The sequence below is a fragment of the Piliocolobus tephrosceles genome, chromosome 11 (assembly GCF_002776525.5).
Source record: "Piliocolobus tephrosceles isolate RC106 chromosome 11, ASM277652v3, whole genome shotgun sequence".
Lineage (NCBI taxonomy): Eukaryota > Metazoa > Chordata > Mammalia > Primates > Cercopithecidae > Piliocolobus > Piliocolobus tephrosceles.
This window is the reverse complement of record NC_045444.1, coordinates 3,534,659-3,557,494: the sequence shown is the minus strand read 5'-3', so window position 1 is coordinate 3,557,494 and position 22,836 is coordinate 3,534,659. Positions and strand designations below refer to the sequence as shown.

Sequence of the window (22,836 nt, the reverse complement as noted above, 5' to 3'; positions counted from 1 at the left end):
TCTAATTCCAAGTTCCAGACCTCAGACTGGAATTCATGTTTGTCTTTAGACTGATAGCACCCTGGGGTGATTCAGGGTTGGGTGAAAATTATAATATCACTCTGTAGAAATGTCATGAGTCATTTTTAAGTGGTTTATCCTGATGCTATAAAAGGTGAAATGGAGCTCAGGTGATTTTTAAAGAATCAAAGGAGGTGATGCTTGCTGGGAACTGAAGGTTCCCATCTGCTTATTTCAGATTTCTACCTGAGACTATCAGATGAAAGAAGTGGCCCTCCCATGGCCATCTTTGCAGTGGTGGCTGAAGATACAATTAATTATTTCTTCGGGCTTAAAGAGAACTTCCCCTTAAGATGATTTTATGTGTAACATATGCTCTTGTATTATGTGAAAATGTTAAAATTGATGTAATGGCACAAGCCTGCAGTTAAAAATACTCATTTTCACACGTTTCTGCCTTAGTTAAAGCTCTAGAAAAAGAGGTTAGATACTACCAGATGTCTGCTTAGCAGAAAAGCCTAAAGAAAATGGGAATCCAAATGGCTAGTAGAGTTCAGTATGGGTTAATTTAGCCGACAAATACTAAACGTTAGAACCTGGATGTGAGACTCTTCATCTTCTGCTGTAACCATGGTCTAGTTGCAGATACAGCTTATTTGTCCAGTTAAAGAATGGCTCATTCTACATAGTAGAATTTCCTAGTTAACTGAAACTGGGTACCTTTCTGATGATCCAGCCTCCTTTTAAATTTAATCTTAATTTCTGGTGTCCCAAAAGCTAGGAAACATAGGCTAAACTTATTTTTAAACAGTGTGTTAGTTAAGTTTTCAAGTAATTGGCTCAGTTGGTTTTTATCCTCCAAAAGCCTTTGCAGGTATTTCAGTTCAACGCATTGTGTCCAGCTCTTAATCTAGAAAATAAATATACTTTTGTCCTATGTTTTCCCGAATTTCCAGTCAAGATGGGAAATGTGAATTACTGTCTTCACTAGCACACAGATCATTGAAAAATTGAATCTTAAGTTGTTGTGCGGGGTCATTGTGCTGTTATTGTACAGATATGATTTGACCCCTGTACTGTCAACCGTGTTCTAAGCATTTTGGGTTTAGGGGTTTTTATGTGCATGTGTTTGCTTTTCGTAGTTTCTATTAGGCTATTAGGCCTTCAGCTCACTTACTAACATTACTTTGCACGTCCTCCTTCTCACTATCCCTGTAGTTAGTTGCTTCTAATCTGCTTAGGGAATCAGCTAAGTAAGCTTGTTAAATTTGTTTCCAAAGGGTAAGTAAAAAGACAGGTAGCACTCCTAAAGTTCAGTTTAAAAAGCCCTACATTGGCTGCTCGGTATGCCCTTTCCTCCTTCCCTTCTTTTTTTTTTTTTTTTTGTTTTTTTTTGAGACGGAGTCTTGCTTTGTTGCCCAGGCTGGAGTGCAGTGGCCGGATCTCAGCTCACTGCAAGCTCCACCTCCCAGGTTCACGCCATTCTCCTGCCTCAGCCTCCCAAGTAGCTGGGACCACAGGCGCCCGCCACCTCGCCCAGCTAATTTTTTGTATTTTTAATAGAGACGGGGTTTCACCGTGTTAGCCAGGATGGTCTCGATCTCCTGACCTCGTGATCCGCCTGTCTCGGCCTCCCAAACTGCTGGGATTACAGGCTTGAGCCACTGCGCCCGGCCCCTCCTTCCCTTCTTATTTTTTATTTTTTATGTTTTTTTGAGACAGAGTCTCGCTCTATCACCCAGGCTGGAGTGCAGTGGTGCTATCTTGACTCACTGCAACCTCTGCCTCCCGGGTTCACGCCATTCTTCTCCCTCAGCTTCCTGAGTAGCTGGGACTACAGGCGCCCGCCACCACGCCTGGCTAATTTTTTGTATTTTTAGTAGAGACGGGGTTTCACCGTGTTAGCCAGGATGGTCTCGATCTCCTGACCTCGTGATCTGCCCGCCTCAGCCTCCCAAAGTGCTGGGATTACAGGCGTGAGCCACCGCGCCCAGCGTCATCCTTCCCTTCTTTGGGAGACATTTCATACAGGTGTTGGTGATGAAGGGCGTGCCTTCTCGGTAAGGTTTGTGATGCACTGTTGTGTGACATCTTCAGGCAGTTTAGACAAGTTATAATCAACTTTGAAAAATATATGCTCTTTGAGGACGGAAACAGAACTGCTTCCATTTTCTTCATGCCTTCCCTGTGCCTTATTTCCCAGATTGTTTTGTGTGTGTCATCTAGTACAGCAACATATATCCTAATTATGGTTCCTCTGGCCCCCAGGTTATTGGCCTATTACATGAGAATATAAAAAGAATGAAAGCTAAATATTTTTGCTTTAAACAGTCAGTCATCTTTTATAGAAATGGTAATGTGAAAGAATTAAAACAGGAGAATAAGTAATAAAATATGAGAAGAAAGTCTTATATTCACATATTTACCATATCTACTGCTCTTTCTTTCTTTATGTAAACCCAAGTTTCCAACTGGTATCATTTTTCCTTTTGCCTGAAGATCTTCCTGTTATATTTCTTGAAATGCGGGTCTGCTGATGACAATTTCTGTTTGAGTTTTTATTTTGCCTTTATTCTTAACAGATGTTTTCACTGGATATAGAATTCTAGGTTACTTCTAGGTGAATACCATTTTCCAGCTGTCATTTCCATTGTGTTCTGGCTGGCAGGGTTTCTGATGAAGTCTGCTGCTGCTTTTATGTTTGTTCTTCTGTGTACTATGTCTCTTCCCCTGGCTGCTCTTGTCTGGGCCTAACAGTTTGATTATGGTGTGCCTCAGTATGCTCTTCTGTGTGTGTGTCTTGCTTGGGGTGTGCAGCTTCTTGGATCTGTAGGTTTATAGTTTCTATCAAATTTGGAAATGTTTTGGCCATCATTTCTTAATCTTTTTCTGTCCTTCTCTTCTTCCCCTTGTCCTTCGGGCCTGCAGTGTTGTGTGTGTTAGACTGCTGGATATTATCCTTCAGGTCTCTGAGACTCTATTCCTTTTATTTATTTTCTCAGCCTATTTTGTTTCTGTGCTTATTTTGGATAAATTCTATTGCTATATGTTTAAGTTTCCTGATTTTTTTCTTTACTTCTGCAATGTCTAGCCTGCACTTAATCTCAATCAGTGAAATTTTCATTTCAGATAATTATGTTTTCTTAAAATCTGTAAGTTCCACTGGATTCTTAAAAAAACTTCCTTTTTTCTTATGAATATCTATGTATTCTTTTAATATTGAACATAGTTATAATAGAAGTTTAATGTCTTATCTCATCATTTCTCAGAAGTTTACTATTTTCTGATTTTTTTTTGCACCTCCTGATTATGGGCCACATTTTCCTAACTCTTGTCATGTTTAGGAAGTTTTTTTTTTAAGGCTTCTCTGTACATAGTGAAGGAATTTTTTATTAGATGTTGTGTATTGTGAATGTTACCTTGTTGAGTGTCTGTGTCTTGTTTTATTTCTTTTAGGAATATCACGCTTTGTTTTGGCAAAGCAGATAAGTTACTTGCAGGTCTTTCTGATGCCCTGTAGGCCTGCTTTTAAGCTCTGATAGGGCAGATTTGATTTAACTTTCACTCCAGATCAGACATACTTCAGTCTCACTAAGACCTGACCTCTCTGGGGGTCTCCATTGAATTCCTTGGGTGGGTCGCCAAGAACATTCCACTTTGGCTGGTTGGAGCTTCCCTACTTGTGTAAACTCTAAGAATTGTTCATTTCACACCTTCTTGGTCATTTTCTGCCTTGTTTCATGGAAGTTCACTCACACACGTGAGGCCTAGAACTTAGCACATTTCTGTAGCCCTCTTTCTGTGTAGCTTCCTGTAATTTCTAGCACCCTCAACCTCTCTGAACTCTGTTCTTTGTTGTCTGTAGTATCTAATCTGCAGGGCTACTAAGTTTAATTTGAGGTCCCCTTCCCTGTACTTGGTGACCTGGAAATTAGTAACACCTCCCGGCAGAAAGTTGGGATGATTGTATGGCTTACCTTGTTTGTTTCTTTTCTTGCAGGGAGAAACAAATAAATCCATATCTTTATGCAAATTCACTGAACAGCCAAGTTCTGCACTGCCTATTATCCAGTGCCTGCACGTAGTTCTTTCAGATATACTGTCAGGTTTTCTAGCTATTTATTGCAGGAGGTTAAGTCTGGTCCACACCTAGTCTATCACTGATGCAAGCAAAAAATTTCAGGAATTCCATTGAAATTGGTCCATTGAAAATAATTCTTGGCAACTGAGTACTGTTCTAAATGACATGCCTGCATATGTTGGAAGACTGAATTAAACATAATTTACATGAATTTGTGAGTGAAGCATGATAGTGTCCTCATGTCTCCCATTTATTTTTTAACTGTCCCACAGACGAGAACTGTTCCTACTCAGCAGAATGATTATGGTTTAAGGTAGTAGAATAATGACATCTGTTCAGATGTTCTTAGAGCTCCCCAGAGGACAGATAGGCTGAGTGAGATCTGTCCTTGTCACTGCTAATGCTGACAGTACTCCTTTGGGTTGTTCTTATTCTTTACATTAGACTTTAGTTTTCATTTTGGGAAGGCCATTATGAACCACTTTCTGAATCCACGGGAAGTCTATGCTAATAGCACTGTGCATGTGAATCAATAAAAAAATGGATGTATGGATTGAAAGAACCATCTTGAAACAGCATGGCATAACAAGACAATCTGGGGGATTTAAAGGCACAGCGAAAGGAGCTAATTTGCATAAGGACATGGATTTGTGAGGATGTCTTTCTCTCCTCCTCCCCCTACCCTGTGTTGAATAAACTGAGCCATGTCATTTGGAGTGCATTGTTGTTGAGTTTCAGGGAGCATTGGGGTCTTGAGTAGACACAAGACTTCGCTGTTGATAATTTAGCTTAAGAAGCGACTACATCAAGGAAAACAGGAATTCTGTATATTTTTTGGATAGCAATGATTTATTTCAAACTTATTGGTAAAGAACTAATGCCCCTTTCAGAAATCATGAGTATTGTCAGCTATAGATGTTGATTTTTGTTTTATTTAAATTAATCTTAAGTTCTTTGTTTAGCCTCCTAAATGACTCACTCTTATACTTGATGCATAAACTTTAATTTTGCATCATTGAAGTGTTGTTATAAATTTGTTGATTTTTAAGAATCCAAAGATGTTTCTTTTTTCTTGAGACAGGGTCTTGCTCTGTCACTTAGGCTGGAATGTAGTGGGGTGACCCTGGCTCACTGCAGCTTCAAGCTCCTGGGCTCAAGTGATGCTCCTGCCTCAGCCTTCTGAGTATCTGGGACTACAGGCACATGCCACCATATCTGACAAATTTTTTTATTTTTAAGAGACAGGACCTTGCTATGTTGCCCAGGGTGGTCTTGAACTCCTGGCCTCAAGCAGTTCTCCCATTTTGGCCTCCCAAAGTGGTAGTACTATAGCTGTGTTTTTTTTTTTTTTTTTGTTTTGTTTTGTTTTAAATTTTAAATGCAACTTGAGGAGTATTGATTGAATCCACTGCTGTTTAAAAAATTTTAAAGTTAATGAGCTTATGAAAAAAATGTTAATCTTCACTAAAAATGAAATGCAACATAGAAGATGAAGTCTTTTTTCCACCTGTCAGATTGATTAAAGTTTAAAAATGGTAATACTAAATGTTGGCAATGGTGTGGAAGGATGAGTACTTCTTTGAACTTCTAGGAGAAATGTACATTTATATGAACTCTCTGATAATTTTGGCACTATACATCAAGAACTTTTACACTCTTTGACCCACTGTTGTTGCTTCTAGGGTTTTCATTCCTAAAACGATTGGAAATTCAAACAAACAAACAAACAAAAATATAGGAAGGCATTTGCAATATTGCATTTCTAATGGTGAGGAATTAGAAACACCCTAAGTGTCTAACCATAAGAGTGTTTCACTTGTGCTGTTTTCCAATTACAAAGTACCATACAATTATTAAAATGGTGGTTATGAAAAATATTTCATCACAGAGGAAAAAGTTACATATTTGAAGTAAGCAGTATTCCAATATGATACATACTCTCATCTCAGCTGTTACTTTAAAATACCCAAGTGACCAAGTACAGTGGCTTATGCCTGTAATCCCAGCACTTTGAGAAGCTAAGATGGGAGGACTGAGTGACAGTGAGACTCTATCTTTTAAAAAAAAAAAGCATGGATGATCAGAAATGTTCCAGAATGTGAAAATAACTATTTCTAGGTGGTGGTTTTATGAGAGATTGTTTTCTTCTTTATATTTGTTCTATTTTTCAAAATTTGAGTGCAAAAGTATTCTGGGTATGTGAAAGCAAGTATGATCTTTGTAGCTTCATTCTGGGCTTAACCTAAGGCTTTCCAGATCCTAGAGGGGCACCTCAGACTCCAAAAGAGTATGAAAAAGTGTGTGTGTGTGTGTGTGTGTATGTTGGTGTGTATGTGTGTATATATATATAGTTTTTGTTTTTTAAAAAACATTGGTTTCTGTGCTTACTGTTCAGATAAAAATTTCGATGATGAAGATTCTGTGGATGGTAACAGACCTTCCTCTGCTAGTTCTACATCATCCAAGGCTCCACCAAGTTCTCGGAGAAACGTTGGAATGGGAACCACCCGCCGGCTTGGTTCATCCACCCTGGGATCCAAGTCTTCAGGTTAGTCTAAGCCCTGCGTGGCATTCTGGGGTCAGCTATGCCAGCTTTTCAAACCAGAGGTGCAAGTACTTGCCTATGGTGGCCCTCAAAAGTGATACAGTCCCCGTATGCAGCAGGTTTCTGCCTGCTATTCTTTAATTGAATTAGCATTGCAGTACTGATGCTGATTAGCTGGTAAGTTGTAAATTTGAGCTACTGTGTTGACTTTTGCCACATTCTGCTAAGGCGGAGCCTGTAGAAGGAGGAAGCCAGCGCAGCCGGAAAGCGTACCTCCGAGATAAGAGCAAGAGCGCACCCTCATCACATTGTTTAGTTATCTGGAGCCAGCAATGCCTGAAACCACTAGGGGCGTTTTAGACAATTTCTGTTTAACAAGACTGAGAATAATCCAGAAGTCACACTGTAACTCCTGGCTTTAAAATACATCTTGTGGACTGGCCCCTAGGTATTGGGGCGTGTCTGCATGCTCTGCATGCAGGGTCGGGCTGTGGGTGGTGGAGACCAGCCACCTCTGCTCCAGTTCCCGGTGAGCCATGGTGAGGTGGCCGCTGTTGGTGTGTCTGTTGGATGGTAGCATGAAGTGGAGCTGGGCCAGCGGGAGGTAGCTCTGTGGGAGTGGAAGGCCCGTGTTTCTCTACCTGGACTGCAGGCTTTTCATGCAGGGAGGGCAGAGCTCAAGACCTTAAAGACAATCTGTAGAAAGCTGGGTAGCAGCAGCTCCACAGAAGAGTGACCAGACTGTTAAAATAAAAACAAACAGAAAACAGCAACCACAAAAAACCCCATCCAAAGGACCACAACCTCAAAGATCAAAGGTAGATAAGCCTACAAAGATGAGAAAGAATCAGCACAAAAGCGATGAAACATCTTTTCCTTCAGATGACCACAACCCCTCTCTAGCAAGGGCTCAGAACTAGGCTGAGACTGAGATGGCTGAAATGACAGAAGTAGGCCTCAGAATGTGGGTAATAATGAACCTCACTGAGCTAAAGGAGCATGGGGTTGGGGTTGGGGTTAGGGTTAGGGTATTCACATAGGAAGAGAGGAAGTCAAACTATCTTTATTTGCAGATGACATGATCCTATATCTAGAAAACCCCATTGTCTCAGCCCAAATCTTCTTAAGCTGATAAGCAACTTCAGCAAAGTCTCAGGATACAAAATCAATGCGCAAATATCGCTAGCATTCCTATACATCAATACCAGGCAAGCAGAGAGCCAAATCGTGAATGAATTCCCATTCACAATTGCCCCAAAAAGAATAAAATACCTAGGAATACAGCTAACAAGGGAAGTGAAGCACTTCCTCAAGGAACACTACAAAACACTGCTCAAAGAAATCAGAGACGATACAAACAAATGGAAAAACAGTCCGTGCTCATGGATAGGAAGAATTAATAGTATGAAAATGGCCATACTGCCCAAAGCAATTTATAGATTCAAGCTATTCCCATTAAACTAACATTGACATTCTTCACAGAATTAGAAGAAACTATCTTAAAATCCATATGGAACCAAATAAGAGCTCATATAGCCAAGACAATCCTAAGCAAAAAGAACAAAGCTGGAGGCATCACGCTATCCAACTTTATACTGTAAGGCTACCCCTAACCAAAACAGTGTGGTACTGGTACAAGAACAGACACACAGACCAATGGAATAGAATAGGGAACCCAGAAATAAAGACCCCACGACTACAACCATCTGATCTTTGGCAAACCTGATAAAAACAAACAATGGGGAAAGAATTTCCTGTTTAATAAATGGTGCTGGGAGAACTGGGTAGCCATACGCAGAATATTGAAACTGAACCTCCTCCTTACACACTATACAAAAATCAACTCAAGATGGATGAAAGACTTAAAATTTAACTCAAACTGTAAAACCCTAGAAGAAAATCTAGGCAATACCATTTAGGACATAGGCATGGGCAAAGATTTCATGACAGAGACGCCAAAAGCAATTGCAACAAAAGCAAAAATTGACAAATGGACCTAATTAAACTAAAGAGCTTCTGCACAGCAAAATAAACTATCATCAGAGCGAACACACAACCTACAGAATGGGAAAAAATTTTTGCAATCTATCCATCTGACAAAGGCCTAACATCCAGAATCTACAAGGAACTTAAATTTACAAGAAAAAACAACCCCATTAAAAAGTGGGCAAAGAAAATGATCAGACACTTAAGAAGCCGAACATGCGGCCCACAAACATTTGAAAAGAAGCTCAACATCACTGATGATTAGAGAAATGCAAATCACAATGAGATACCATCTCACATCTGACACCAGTCAGAATGGCTATTATTAAAAAGTCAGAAAAACAGTAGATGCTGGCGAGGTTGTGGAGAAGAAGGAGTGCTTTTACCCTGTTGGTGGGAGTGTGAATTAGTTCAACCGCTGTGGAAGAGACTGTGTCAGTTCCTCAGAGACCTAGAGGCGGAAATACCATTGGACCCAGCAGTCCCATTACTGGGTATATACCCAAAGGAATGTAAATCATTCTGTTATAAAGATACATGTGTGCATATGTTCATCCCAGCACTATTCACAATAGCGAAGACATGGAGTCAACCTAAATGCTCATCAAGACTGGGTAAAGAAAATGTTGTACATATATGCCATGGAATACTATGCATTCATAAAAAGGAACAAGATCATGTCCTTTGCAGGGACATGGATGGAGGTGGAAGCTGTTATCCTCAGCAGTTTAACGCAGGAACAGAAAACCAAATACTGCATGTTGTCACTTATAAGTGGGAGCTGAATGATGAGAACACATGGACACATGGGTGGGGAAAACACACACTGGGACCTGTTGCAGGGTTTGGGGTGGGAGGAGGGAGACCTTCAGGAAGAATAGCTATGTGCTGGTCTTAATACCTAGGTGATGGGGTGATCTGTGCAGCAAACCACCATGGCACACGTTTACCTATGTAACAAACCTGCACATCCTACACATGTACCCCTGAACTTAAAAGTTGGGAATAAAAATAAATAAGATAAAATACATTTTGTTCTTACAAGTAACATGGTTCCTTGTGAGACCAGTAAGGATGTTGCATGAAATAAATTGTAGGAGATTTCTCTCATAAATTCTTCCTTTCACTCCTAATGTAGACAGTTTAGTTGTTATATACAACTCTCATTTTCTCTCAAGTTTTACATTTACATGCAAATTCCTTCTGAAATGTACCTCAGAAAAATTGTGTAGCTGCTGCTCTTAGGACCATTTTCACTGATGGCTATAGCTTTTGAGCTGTTGGTGGTGGTGGGGATAGTGGTGGATGGGGAATCCCATGAACCAAAAAAGATGAAGCCGAAAGGACCAAATAAAAGCTATACTCATGATTAGCATTAAATTGCTGTCTCCTGATGGCCTCTCCTGAATTCTGAACTGGCCCTAGAATATTGGTATCTTGACCAGACCAGCCTGGGACCACTCTGCCTCCTGACCCCAGCATCTGTGATAGAGGAGCTGTAGGAATGTTAATTGTACTTATTTCCAGTTCTTTCTAATCATTTTTTGGGTATATTTAAAAACATTTTACTTTTTGTTATTGAGTTTAAATTCACGTACCATAAAATTAGCCATTTTAAAGGGAATGTTTTCAGTGTTTCATCTACCTTGTAGCGTATATCAATACTTTGTTCCTTTTAATGCCTGAACAATCTTTCTAATCTTTTTTCTTGATCTATTCTTGGGTAATTATCCGTTGCACAAACAAGGCTTAGAAAATTACTAGACTGGTGCTTTCCTTCCCATCCCGCATCCATACCCTTTCCAGAAGTCCCTGCTGCGTAAATCATGCACATATCAGCTCGGTTTTCCCCTTCAGCCCTGCACTTACCCTTTTTTCCATGTTGTTTAAAACCATAGTCCTGAATTTCCTGGTTAGCTCCTCCTCATGAGATACCTTAGGCTCAGGGACTGATGTTGGCCTCTGAGTCCTCTTTGGTACGTGTGGGTACATGGTGTAGGGCCTTATGCAAAGGAGGCATTCAGGGCCTATCTGCTCAATGGGATCCAGTTTTTATGCTAAAACAGACACAGAGCACCACATCACAGTGAGTGACTGTTGTCCTTTATAGTAGTTAGCTTTTCCACGGTGTGAGTGATCTTCAGCAAGAGTGATGACACACATTTACTGCTACCTGGGATTGTCTTTAAAGCTCCTTTCTGTCTGAATAGTTATCAGGACCCCAAACACCAGATACATGTGTAGTAAGAAAGTCTTAGAAAAGCAATCAGACTAATCCATGTAAATCATTAATGGGGGTTATGAAGATGACTAGAGACACCGGTTTTTAAAATGTGAAAAAATCTGATAAAGCATCACTTGATTTTCATGCATAAAAGGGAGCTCAGATTAGCGAAAAGAAGTACTTTCTTCAAATACTTTTAAGTATACAGAGCATCTTAGGATAACTTTGTAGGAGAAACTTGTAACTGATTCTTAAATGAAAAAAATGACAGTTACCATGAGTTCAAGGAAATAGAAATGTTTTCAAACTAATATAAAGTTAAATAAAACTGAAATTATTTAGGACTGGTTTGAATAGTCACAAATTTGTAATGCTGAATTCCTAGTAATTACAGTTTAAGTTATTCCCTGAAGAATTAAATTTTCTGCTTGATGCATTTGTTAGGAATCTTTCAAAAGACTTGTATATTAATACAATATCTAAACCCTTTAAAACCATACCCTCCTTGCTTAAACAGGTAGTCTAAGTGACCTTAAGCTAATGTATATAGCATTGTAGAATTACTATATTTCATCTTGATATGAAGTCAGTAATGTTTGTCAATTTCATGACACTCCAAAGTTATATGAAGCCTTTCTAAAAAATAGTTCTTAATCTTCCAAAACAGAATTTTGATTGTGTATGTTTAGACTTCTTCAGTGTATGTGTTATATACATTGTTTCATATTTCTTGAAATTCTTTTTTATAGCTGCAAAAGAAGGAGCTGGTGCTGTGGATGAAGAGGATTTTATTAAAGCATTTGATGATGTACCTGTAGTACAGGTCAGTGAGGATATTTGAGTATGATTACAAACAAGGGTAGACTTTTTCTTCACATTTTAGTTTTCAAGTATGCCTGTGTAATGTTCTTTACAGGTAATTTTAACTATCAACACTACAGGAGATCTGAGGTGCAGACTAGAAAATGTTGGAGCAAAAGTCAAGGCCCAAGATGATCTTTCAGTAAGATCAGGAAAGACATTGGTTGCTCTATTATTAAGTTTATGGATCAGGTCACATAAAAGAGAAAGAAATAGGTGATGCTCAGTTAGAAAATATAAAAGGCATGTTTATTTAGGGATTTTTTTTAGAAAAATTCATAAATTTGAAGGATTTTGGTGTCTGAAAAGTTACAGAGAATGATTTAATAAGAGCTGAGTTTATACCTTCTTTGATGCTTCACTTTAAATACCTGACAGATGAAACAAAGATTATTTATAAAAATTGGGATACAGCCACAAGTTTTTGACTGCTTTGTGCCTTAGTATTGTCTATTGCTGGTTGAGATTAATACTTTTCCTCAGCCTACACTGGCTGTCTGTGCTCTGGATTCCTGTGGCACTTACTAGTCTGTTATGTACAACTCTCTTTGCCACCTTGGTTGCCGTATGTGTGTAAAGCAGGTAACAAGAATCTCGGTGGCCTGGGCAACATGATGAAACCTCATCTGTACAAAAGATACAAAAATCATCTGTGGTGGCATATGCCTGTAGTTCTAGCTGCTCAGGAGAGTGAGCTGGGAGGCTCCCTTGAACCCGGGAGGTGGAGTTCGTCGTGAGCTGAGATTGCGCCACTGCACTCCATCCTGGGCGACAGAGTGAGACCCAGTCTCTTAAAAAAAACAAAACAATAAAACAATCTCGGGTTCAGGTTCATCCTTAAGTACTTGACCTGACCTTCCCAGCATACATCAAGATTGAGTATAACCTATACCCTACCTGTTTTCTAAGTAAGATGTGGAGATAAATGAGAAAGTAGATTTGAAAGTCTTTAAAATTATAGTTATAGTGTCATGTTATAAATAACACTAAGAGTAAGAAATGACTTAGGCATCCCTGACTCTTTCCCGTTAGGCTTGTTTCTCTTTGTACATGAAATCATCTGTTAAGTTTATAGTAAAGCTACGTTTGAGGCAGGGTTATTCACATATGACAGCAAATCTTGTGGGTACACATTTATAGTGAGAAGGATCCTCATTATAGACAAAACTCTGCAGATATTTTCTCATAGGTGTTTCTTAAAAATTAAATAATTTATTTTACTAAATGGTCTTGACTTCATGTAATTAAGAAGTAATCTGTTTATTCTGCATGTTTTTATATTGATTGTAAATTAATTTTGCTTACAGATTTATTCCAGCCGAGACCTTGAGGAATCCATAAACAAAATTAGGGAAATACTGTCTGATGACAAGCATGATTGGGAGCAGAGAGTAAACGCTGTAAGCTGTTGACTTCATGGGATTATATTTTCATAAGATGTATTTAAATATCTCATACTTTATTATGAAATCAGGGCACAACTCTAATGAATTTTAAATAGTATATATTTTAAGTACAAATTATCGTATTTACACTTCACCCTTTTAGTAGAGTATCTCCTTTTATTTTTATTTTGGAAACACACCAACTTAAACCTTTATGAATCATCTAGTCTTTTAACAAAGACCTAACTGTGGAGTGTATGGTGACAGCCTCCATTGTCACCTTAGCAGAAATTTCATTCTGTGATTGTTTGCCTTTAAAGTGGCTTTTTTGTGGTAGTTTTAGTGTATGTCCTCCAATATTCTTTTCTTTCTTCATATCGCTTGCTAGAAAGTTGTGTCTCCTTTATTTTTAAAAGCGGATTAATGGGAAGTTAAAGCGAGGGTGTGTCTGATCTGAGAAGGCTATTTTCTACTGGTTGGCTGGCAAGAAGGGAACCATTCTTGGTATAATGGTATACTGGAATGGTACCATTGCCATTATATTGTATTTTAAATTCAGACCAGCCAGTTAATGGTTCAGTGGAGGACAATGGTTCAGGTAGGAATGCTTCTTCCTTTGGTTCATTAAATAAATGGCAGTTGAAGTGGGGTGTAGGGGGAGGTAAGCTTAGGAGGGGCTTTTCACAAGCCAAAAGTTTTTAATTATTTATCATTAGTGTTGTAGGATCTATAAATACTTTAAGATATTTCAAATGTAAAACTTTTTTTGCAGAAATTACAATATATGTGCCACAAATACTCCAGTTAAAAAGTATTTAGTCTTATTTGTGATATGTAGATTTGTTTATTGTATTAGCTAATATTTAACTGGCTGAATTCTCTCGGGAAAGCTTTCTAAACAGTTGAACTTTAACAATTATCTCTTTTGTATTTGGTGGTTTCTGTTTTGTATATTCTGTGTTAGAATTGTTTTCTGTTTTTCTGAATTTTCTCTATTCCATCAGCTAAAAAAGATTAGATCTTTACTTTTGGCTGGTGCCGCTGAGTATGATAACTTCTTTCAACATTTGCGTCTTTTGGATGGAGCCTTTAAACTCTCTGCTAAGGATCTGCGGTCTCAGGTAGTGCGGGAGGCTTGTATCACGTTGGGGTAAGGACTGCGACGCTCCATATTCTCACCATAAAATAGTGTCACCACAGAGCTTCAGAGATGTCTCCTTGAACATGTGAGCTGGGTCTCTTTAATGTGACTTCTGACTAGTCTCCAAGACCCATTCCAGTTAACACTTCTGTCAGTGGTTTTACAATACTTTTTGCTCAATTATGTGAAGTGTGACAGATTTTAAATTTTATTTTATTCAGTGATATAGCTCTGAAGCCTTTATTTCAAACTTTGAAGCAGTTATTAATATGGAAAGATGAAACTCTATAAAATCCTGTTTCTCTGATTTTTCATTGATTTTTGCTGGCAGGCAATAGTGTGGTTATCAGAATGTTTGTTCCTAGAAGAGTACTGTAGTTATAAAGTTAAAGGCATTTACTGCAGTAAAATTTTATTCTAGCTATATGTGTACTAGTGATCAAAGCTAATAAAACTTTGTGTTAGAATGTATATCAGAATATCAAAGCAGCAGCAGCAAGAGGAGGCATTGCAGCTGTTTAAAGTTTTGGCTGCAGTCAGATTTTGAAGCCTGAATATTTTATGTTAAGATAAAAGAAAAAATACAAAAAAGGAGCCAAGGGTGCTTTTTCGTATTTGTGTTTTATTAATATATCATCAGTTTGTTTCCTATTTTCAGACTAGTTGGGGCAGGTGGGCTGGTATGTGCCTGGAGTTCCTTCTACTTGGAAAGCCAAAGTGGGAGGATTACATGAGCCCAGGAGTTCAAGTTCAACGTGGGCAACATAGTGAGATCCTGCCTCTAGAAAACAAAAAGCTCCACAAAGACTAGTTGGAAATTAAAAAAACAAAAACAAAAACAAAAAACAAAGAAACACTTTTGGGCTAAGAACTATTTGCCAAGTTCTCAACATGCAAATCGGCAATCTTAGACCCTTGTCCTTTCTAGATAACTTTAAATGAAGGCTCTAGATGTTAAATGGTTTATGTGCTTCACTGTTTCTAAGAAAAGTAACTACAGTCCAGTATCCATTTCTTGTTTTAGGCATCTGTCATCAGTTCTGGGGAATAAGTTTGACCATGGAGCTGAAGCCATTATGCCAACTATCTTTAATTTAATTCCAAACAGTGCCAAAATTATGGCCACGTCTGGTGTTGTAGCTGTTAGGTTAATTATTCGGGTAAGTATGTTATAGGCCACACATGAAATAAGCAAGTGGTAAATACCAATGGTTGATAAATGTTAGGGGCATTTTTTTTAACATAATTATATTGAGTAACTAAATTTATTAGCATAATTATATTGGAATTATATATATATATATCTAATATATATATATATATATCTAATATATATATATATATATATATATCATCTTTTCTCCCTACTTAATTGTGGCATGTGAGCTTTTTATAATCCATAATGTGAATTATGGATGTGTTATAAAGTTAACGAGGTATTGATTGTTAGCTCACTATTGGTTTAAAATCTTTGAACATCTGGTGTCTGCTTCTGAGATTATATTGTATTCTTGTTACTTAGATATTACTCTTAGTCTTAACCTCCTTAATCCCAGTCCTTCCATTTTAGGTATTGGTTCTTGTGGTTTTGCTGTTCACCCAAAAGTTTAATTAATTGCACATAAGCACAGAAACAAAATATTCTCTTTGGTTAGATTTTCTAGGCACTTATTTGTTCAAATTTAAATAATTATCCAAGTAATTTATACACAAGTTTTTAACAAAATCTAGTAGTTCACAAAGGTTTAAAACGGTTTTCCACATTACCTCCCTTCCACTTTCAAGTCATTTTTGCCCAGAAGCAGCTCTTGAAGCTTTGAGGCTTGATGATGTTGTCTAAAGTCTATCCAGAATATTCTTGATTATTTTGGTTATTTACTTTGTATTATTAGTTCTTACTGTTCTTACTTGCACTGCCTACTTTAACTGTTAAACCCAAGGTCATTATTGGACATTTCCGTTGAAACAGTATCAAAATATATTGGTCTGATGACTCCTTTCAATCCCACTCAGATCTCTACAGCTGAGCTAATTTAGACCTCATACTAATGATTGTTTTAGGCTTACCTTCATGTCATCATGTTGCCTCTTCTTAACTCTAAATTTTCTAATGGCTTTTGACAATATCCTGTGAATTCTTTTTTCTTTTAAAACTCACTGACATTCTAATCTGAATGTATATGTGCTATATAAGTAGATTAGTGAGGAAGCGATTCTTTTAATTTTGTTTTACTTTTGTATTTGCAAGTGTTCACCTCTGTTTTTTGTTGTTCTTCACAGCACACACACATCCCTAGGTTAATACCTGTCATAACAAGCAACTGTACCTCTAAGTCTGTCGCTGTTAGAAGGTAAATTTTAAAGGGTTTTCTCATTGTATTTAAATTGTTTAAAAATCAAAACAAATTCCAAATTTCCTTCCATGGATAAAATTTCATGTTTAAAATGCTTAGTATTACTTAAAATCACTGCAATAAATGACTTTGAGTTGAAGAATCAAGATGTAAATATTTTGGGAAATGAATGTGGACAGCCTCTATTATGTTTCTATGTATGTGTGTGTGTATGTGTCTGTGTGAGAGAGAGTGAGTTTGGGGGCTAGTGGCAGAAGGAGAAGGGGAGAGGACCCCCTGTACATTTTTTTCCTGTGATAATCCTCCTACCTTTGTCATTGGTCTGCCCTGTTCCCTGAGTAAAGGCAGTAACTGCATGCAAGAAAAAAATACCATAAACATCAATGGCAGTAGTTTCATATTTGAAAGGTATGTGTTGTTTGCATCTTCTGTTTAGCGATTTCTGGGATTCTGAATCTTCACCATTACTTAGTTCTGTGCAGTTGTGGGAGATATATCCAGAAGACACAGGCAAATGCAACCTGGGTAACTAGCTAGGGGTTTGTTCCCAAGTCCCTGTCTTATGTGTCCTGGTGAGCTGCCCTAAACTACGTGTGAGGAGTAAAGACTGTGTTATTTTAGCTCAGACCTGTGATTCTTGAGTGTTTTAAGAGTCTATTAAAATCTATGGACCCTCTTTCCAGCAAGTAGTAAATGTACAGAATAGTTTTGTGTAGGTTTTCAGGGAATTCATGAATACCACTAAAGCTTTTCCAGTAGACGGTATTGGGAGTCTTATAGGATAATTGCTGGCAGGCTTGGGCAGCCTCTTGGCCCCATTCCCTTAGCTGTGTGTCTTGATTCTGGCCCTGTGAAAGAATCCTTCACTCTAAGATTTAGAGCCCAGATGACCTTTGCCAGCTGTTTGCCTTTTTCTCTGGGGTGTCATGTTGATCCTGCTGGGTTTCTATGGGTACAAGACCCTCTTAAGCATGCAGCAGCTCTGTATTTGTCGTTTTAAAATTTATTTTATTATTTTTAACAAATTGGCCACAGACTGCCTTTTTAAAAATTTTCTTTCTTTTTCTTCCCTTCCCTTTTGTTCCCTTCCCCTTTTCTTTTTCTTTCCCTTCTTTTCCTTTTCTTTCCTTTTTCCTTTCCTTCCTTCCTTTCTTGCCTTTCTTCCTTTATTGCTTTCCTTTCTTTTCTTTCTTTCACCTGGGCTGGAGTGCAGCACACTGTAACCTCAAGCTCCTGGGCTTCCAAGTAGCTGGGACTACAGGCACACACTACCATGGCCCACTAATCTTTTTTTTTTTTTTTTTTACTGTTTTTAGAGATGAGGGTCTCATTCTGTTGCCCAAGGATGATCTCGAACTCCTGGGCTCAAGCAGTCTTCCCACCTTGATCTCCCAAAGTGCTGGGATTATAGATGTGAGCCACCATGCCCAACCTTTATTTTTTTAATTGGCAAGTAAAAATTGTGAAGACTTATGGTGTACAACATGCTGTGTTGATAATATGTATGCATTCTGGAATGGTTAAATCAAGCTCTTTAACGTGTATCACCTCACATACTTACTTTTTTGTGGTGAGAACACTTGAAATCTCTCAGCAATTTTAAAGTATATAATATGTTGTTACTAACTATAGTCACCATCACTATGAAGTACAATCGATCTCTTGAACTTACTCATATCTACCTGGCATTTTGCATACTTACATCTCCCCGGTCTCCCAACCCCCAGCCTCTGGGAACCACCATTCTACTTTCTGCTTCTATAAGTCCAACTTTATTTGCTTTAGAGGTGGTGCTTCACTCCATCACCCAGGCTAGAGTGCAGTGGCACACTCATGGCTCACTGCAATCTCTATTTCTGGGCTCAAGTGATCCTCCCGCCTCCGTCTCCCAAGTAGCTGAGACCATAGGTGTGTGCCACCACACCCCCAGCTAATTTTTAAATTTTTTATAGAGATAAGGTCTCACCATGTTGCCCAGGCTGGCCTCAACCTCCAAAGTGCTGGGATTGCAGGTGTGAGCCATTGCACCAAGCCTGAGTCAACCGTTTTGGATTCCTCCACACATAAGTGAGATCATGCGGTACTTGTCTTTGTATGCCTGGCTATTTCTTTTAAGATAATATTTTCCAGGTTTATCTGTGTTGTCTTAAATGACAAGCTTTATTTTGTTGTTGTTGTTGAGACGGAGTAGATTCTGTTGTGTATGTATGCTGCATTATCTTTATCTCCTCATCTGTTGATGGATACTTAGGTGGATTCCCTATCTTGGCTATTGTGAATAGTCTTGCAATAATCATGAGAGCTCAGATATCTCTTCATACTGACTGCATTTTCTTGGGATATATACCTAGTAGTTGGTTTTAGATCCATCTCATTAATAGCTACATGAAAGACAAAAAGAGAAAAGAGGAATAATCCAGCTATCTAAAATCATGAAAAAAGAAATTTATACCTTCCACTGAAAAAAAAGTAACTCCATACTGTGTGACTCAAGTGTGTACCCTCGGGGAATGCAGTCTACCCTTGACCTAGGGTTCAGCTTCTCCTGGGGTTAGCATGGAGCAGCTTCAGCTCCCCCTAGAGACGAGAATGTAAAGTCAGCACACCAGAGGGATGATGGTGAACTTCAGAACCTGACCAGCATCAGTTGAAACATTCCTCTCCCACTTACTCTTCTGACTCATTAGGTATAAGGGTACCCCTCTATAAGGTTTGGAGGATTCAGTCATTAGGTAAAACATTTAGTGAAAGCTTAATTTGTTGCAGCTGTGGCTGTTATTTTCATCTTGCTGTTGTTTACATTTCGCTATTGTTAGGTTTCCAAGAGAAATTCAGAATGTGTTTTTCCTTGCGTAAGGCAAAATTTCTCCAATAAGATGACACAGATCTTTGTTGTGGAACGTTGCAGGATGGGGATTCATCATCTTGGGCTGCCATTATAAAATACTACAGACTGGATGGCTTGAACAGCAGATTTATTTCTCACAGTCTAGGGCAAGCTTGTCCAACTGTGCAGCCCAGGACAACTTTGAATGCCCAACACAAATTCGTAAACTTTCTTAAAACATTATGAGATTTTTTTAAAGCTCATCTGCTATCATTAGTGTTAGTGTATTTTATTTGTGGCCCAAGGCAATTATTATTCTTTCACGGTGGCCCAGAGAAGCCAAAAGATTGGACACCCTTGGCCTAGAGGCTGGAAGTTCAAAATCAGCATGCCAGCAAGGTCAGATTCTGGTGAGGACTCTCATCCTGGCCTGTAGACCAGTGTTCTCCTGTGTCCTCACATGGGAGAGAGGGAGAGCAGGGTGGGAGGGAGGAGAGAGCAAGCTACCTGTTATCTCTTCCTATAAGGACACTAATCTCATAATGAGGGCCCCATTATCATGCCTCATCTAAACCTCATCACTTCCCAAAGGTCCCATCTCCAAATAACCATCACATTGAGAGTAAGGGCTTCAACATATTAATTTGGTGGGGCGGGGAGATAAAATTCACTTCATAACATTTAGCATTTCTGGCCTTTGACACTAAATATGAGTAACATCCCACAGTCATTGTGACAATAGAAATGCCGCCACCCTCACCAATTTCTGAACCACACACTCAGATTGTTGTTTCTGTATTTAGCCAGTGGACGTCAGTCAGAACTGTATGTCTTAATGCTGAGAGAAGTAATAGGGACCATCTTGCCCAGTCCCTCTGCCCTCTGCCCTCAGAAAGGGAGAGAGAGCTTAAGAGTGCAGTGTAAGCAAAGCAGTGCACCTTCTGTTACATATACAGCCTGTACTTAGCTTGGCTTTGTAGAATTGGTAACAAATGGATTGCACACACTCTGACATTATCATATATATTGTGGAATTAGGAGTTCAGATACAGCAGTGATTAAAGCTTGCTGATGTTTTCCCAAGAAGCTTCATAGATGGGTTAAAAATGAGCCACATTTTGAAAGATGAGTAGGAATAAGTGCAGTAAAGAGCCAAGAAAAACCCAGACTGGGAAATGCCACAGGCAAAAAGGTGAAAGTAGAATAAACGTGGTCTAGATTGGGGCAGGAATAGGGAAGGTGATGGTGAGGAATGGGTGTGTGTGTAGTTGGTGTCTTTTCCTTCGAAAAGACTTGCTCTACCCCTCTGGCCCCACCACTGCCAGCCCTAGGACCAAGCTGCATGGCTCTCCTGTGAGCTGCTGGAGCCCCTTGCATTCTAGCAATGTGACTGTCTCTTTTGTTCTGTGGGCTGTGTCTTGGTTATCATTGGATCTCCAGCATCTGACATACGGTAAAGGGTTAGTAAATAATTATTTTTATTTATTTATTTTTGAAACAGGGTCTGACTTGGTTGCCTAAACTGGAATGCAGTGGTGCAATCATAGTTCACTGCAGTCTCAAACTTCTGGGCCCAAGCAATCCACCCACCTCAGCTTCCTAAATAGCTAGGGCTTTATTAGTGCATGCCGCCATGCCCAACTAATTTTTTTTTTTTTTTTTTTTTTTTTTGAGGCAGAGTCTCGCTCTGTCACCCAGGCTGGAGTGCAGTGGTGCAATCTCGGCTCACTGCAAGCTCCGCCTCCTGGGTTCATGCCACTCGCCTGCCTCAGCCTCCTGAGTAGCTGGGACTATAGGTGCCCGCCACCACGCCTGGCTAATTTTTTGTATTTTTAGTAGAGATGGGGTTTCACTGTGTCAGCCAGGATGGTCTTGATCTCCTGACCTCATGATCCGCCCACCTCAGCCTCCCAAAGTGCTGGGATTACAGGCATGAACCACCGCACCTGGCCCAACTAATTAAAAAAAAAAAAAAAAATTTTTTTGTGGAGAGATGTCTCGCTTTGTTGCCTAGGCTGGTCTCAAACGCCTGGCTTCAAGTGATCCTCCTGTCTTGCCCTCCCAAAGTGCTGGGATTACAGACATGAGCTGCTGCTCCCAGCCTTGATGTATTGAATGATTGTGTATGGATTATAAGTTGTGAATTGGGAAGATTGTAGGAAAGAAAGACTGGTCATTTCTTTAGAGAAAGATTTTACTTCTGATTTGTGTGTTCTTGAATGGGTTCCTAGGACTATTAGGATTTATTCATACAAAACTAGAAATGCTAGACTTAGGAAAAAGAAAATTTTATTTATTTGTTTGTTTGTTTATTTGACAGAGTTTTGCTCTGTTGCCCAGGCTGGAGTGCAGTGACACGATCTCGGCTCACTGCAACCTCTACCTCCCGGGTTCAAGTGATTCTCCTGTCTCAGCCTCCCAAGTAGCTGGGATTACAGGTGCCCGCCACCATGCCTGGCTAATTTTTGTATTTTTAGTAGAGACGGGGTTTCACCATGTTGGCCAGGCTGGTCTTGAACTCCTGACCTCAAGTGATCCGCCCACCTTGGCCTCCCAAAGCGCTGGAATTACAGGCATGAGCCTCTGTGCCCAGCCAGAAAAAGAAAATTTTGTAGAGGTAGAACCTGAAGTGGTGATGTAATCTAAATTGTTTTTGTGCACAAATCAGACCAAGAAAAATCATAAAAGTGAAAAGGCTTAAAGAAGAATGCTGAAAGGTTGGTCAGAGGAAAGCACAGTAGTTGGAGAAAATCCATTGTAAGCACTACTTAGGGCCTTCTTAGCGTGAAAATATAGAGAGCACTTAGTTTCTCAAGGTACTTTTAACTTTTTTTGTGCAAAGCATTTTCTGAAATTAATGCAAAGACCTGATTCTGTCATGTTTGTTGATCTTCTGTGCATGTGTACATTTTCTATTAACATATTACTTAGGATAGTATAAAAACAAATGACAGTGGTAAGTCCTTTTAGTGATGTTGCCATGAAGTGCAAGCTTCTGATTGGGGAGAAACACTTGGATCCTGTCCCTGTGTCCCTGTGGTACCGGTAGGTGCTTCATTACTTTCATTTGCTTTGGTTTTTAGTCAGTTCTGATTCATTCTTTATGTTCCGTTTTTCTAATCATAAAAATCAGAAGAAATTTACTAATTATAAAAAGCAGTATTGGGTCACTTAAGAAAAATGCTGTTTCATTTTCACTAAAATATATATTAAGTTGTGTATTTCTTAATACTTTTTAGGCGCTGTTTCGAATTTTTAGATTTGCTTTTACAAGAATGGCAGACACATTCACTAGAACGGTGAGCATCTGATTTGAAACCATTTTTCCCTCTGAATTGAATCTTGAGAGTGAATGCTTTGGTGAGTGGCCCAGCTGGCTTTCTGTAAGAATGGAGGAATAGATGCGTTTGTTTTCATGACTACGTCTGCTGT

General features: G+C 39.0%; 1 protein-coding gene across 6 annotated transcripts in view; it reads left to right on the top strand.

Annotated features, from left to right (window-relative positions):
• CLASP1 (cytoplasmic linker associated protein 1) overlaps positions 1-22,836 on the top strand; it is a 298,327-nt gene that overhangs the window by 164,798 nt on the left and 110,693 nt on the right. For all 6 annotated transcript variants that reach the window (XM_031936404.1, XM_026456078.1, XM_023185195.2 and 3 more), the window contains exons 9-15: positions 6,477-6,629; positions 11,586-11,659; positions 13,005-13,097; positions 14,087-14,232; positions 15,248-15,383; positions 16,504-16,574; positions 22,644-22,703. In XM_031936404.1, coding sequence (XP_031792264.1) covers positions 6,477-6,629; positions 11,586-11,659; positions 13,005-13,097; positions 14,087-14,232; positions 15,248-15,383; positions 16,504-16,574; positions 22,644-22,703 — 733 coding nt within the window. The remainder of the gene's footprint in view (positions 1-6,476; positions 6,630-11,585; positions 11,660-13,004; positions 13,098-14,086; positions 14,233-15,247; positions 15,384-16,503; positions 16,575-22,643; positions 22,704-22,836) is intronic.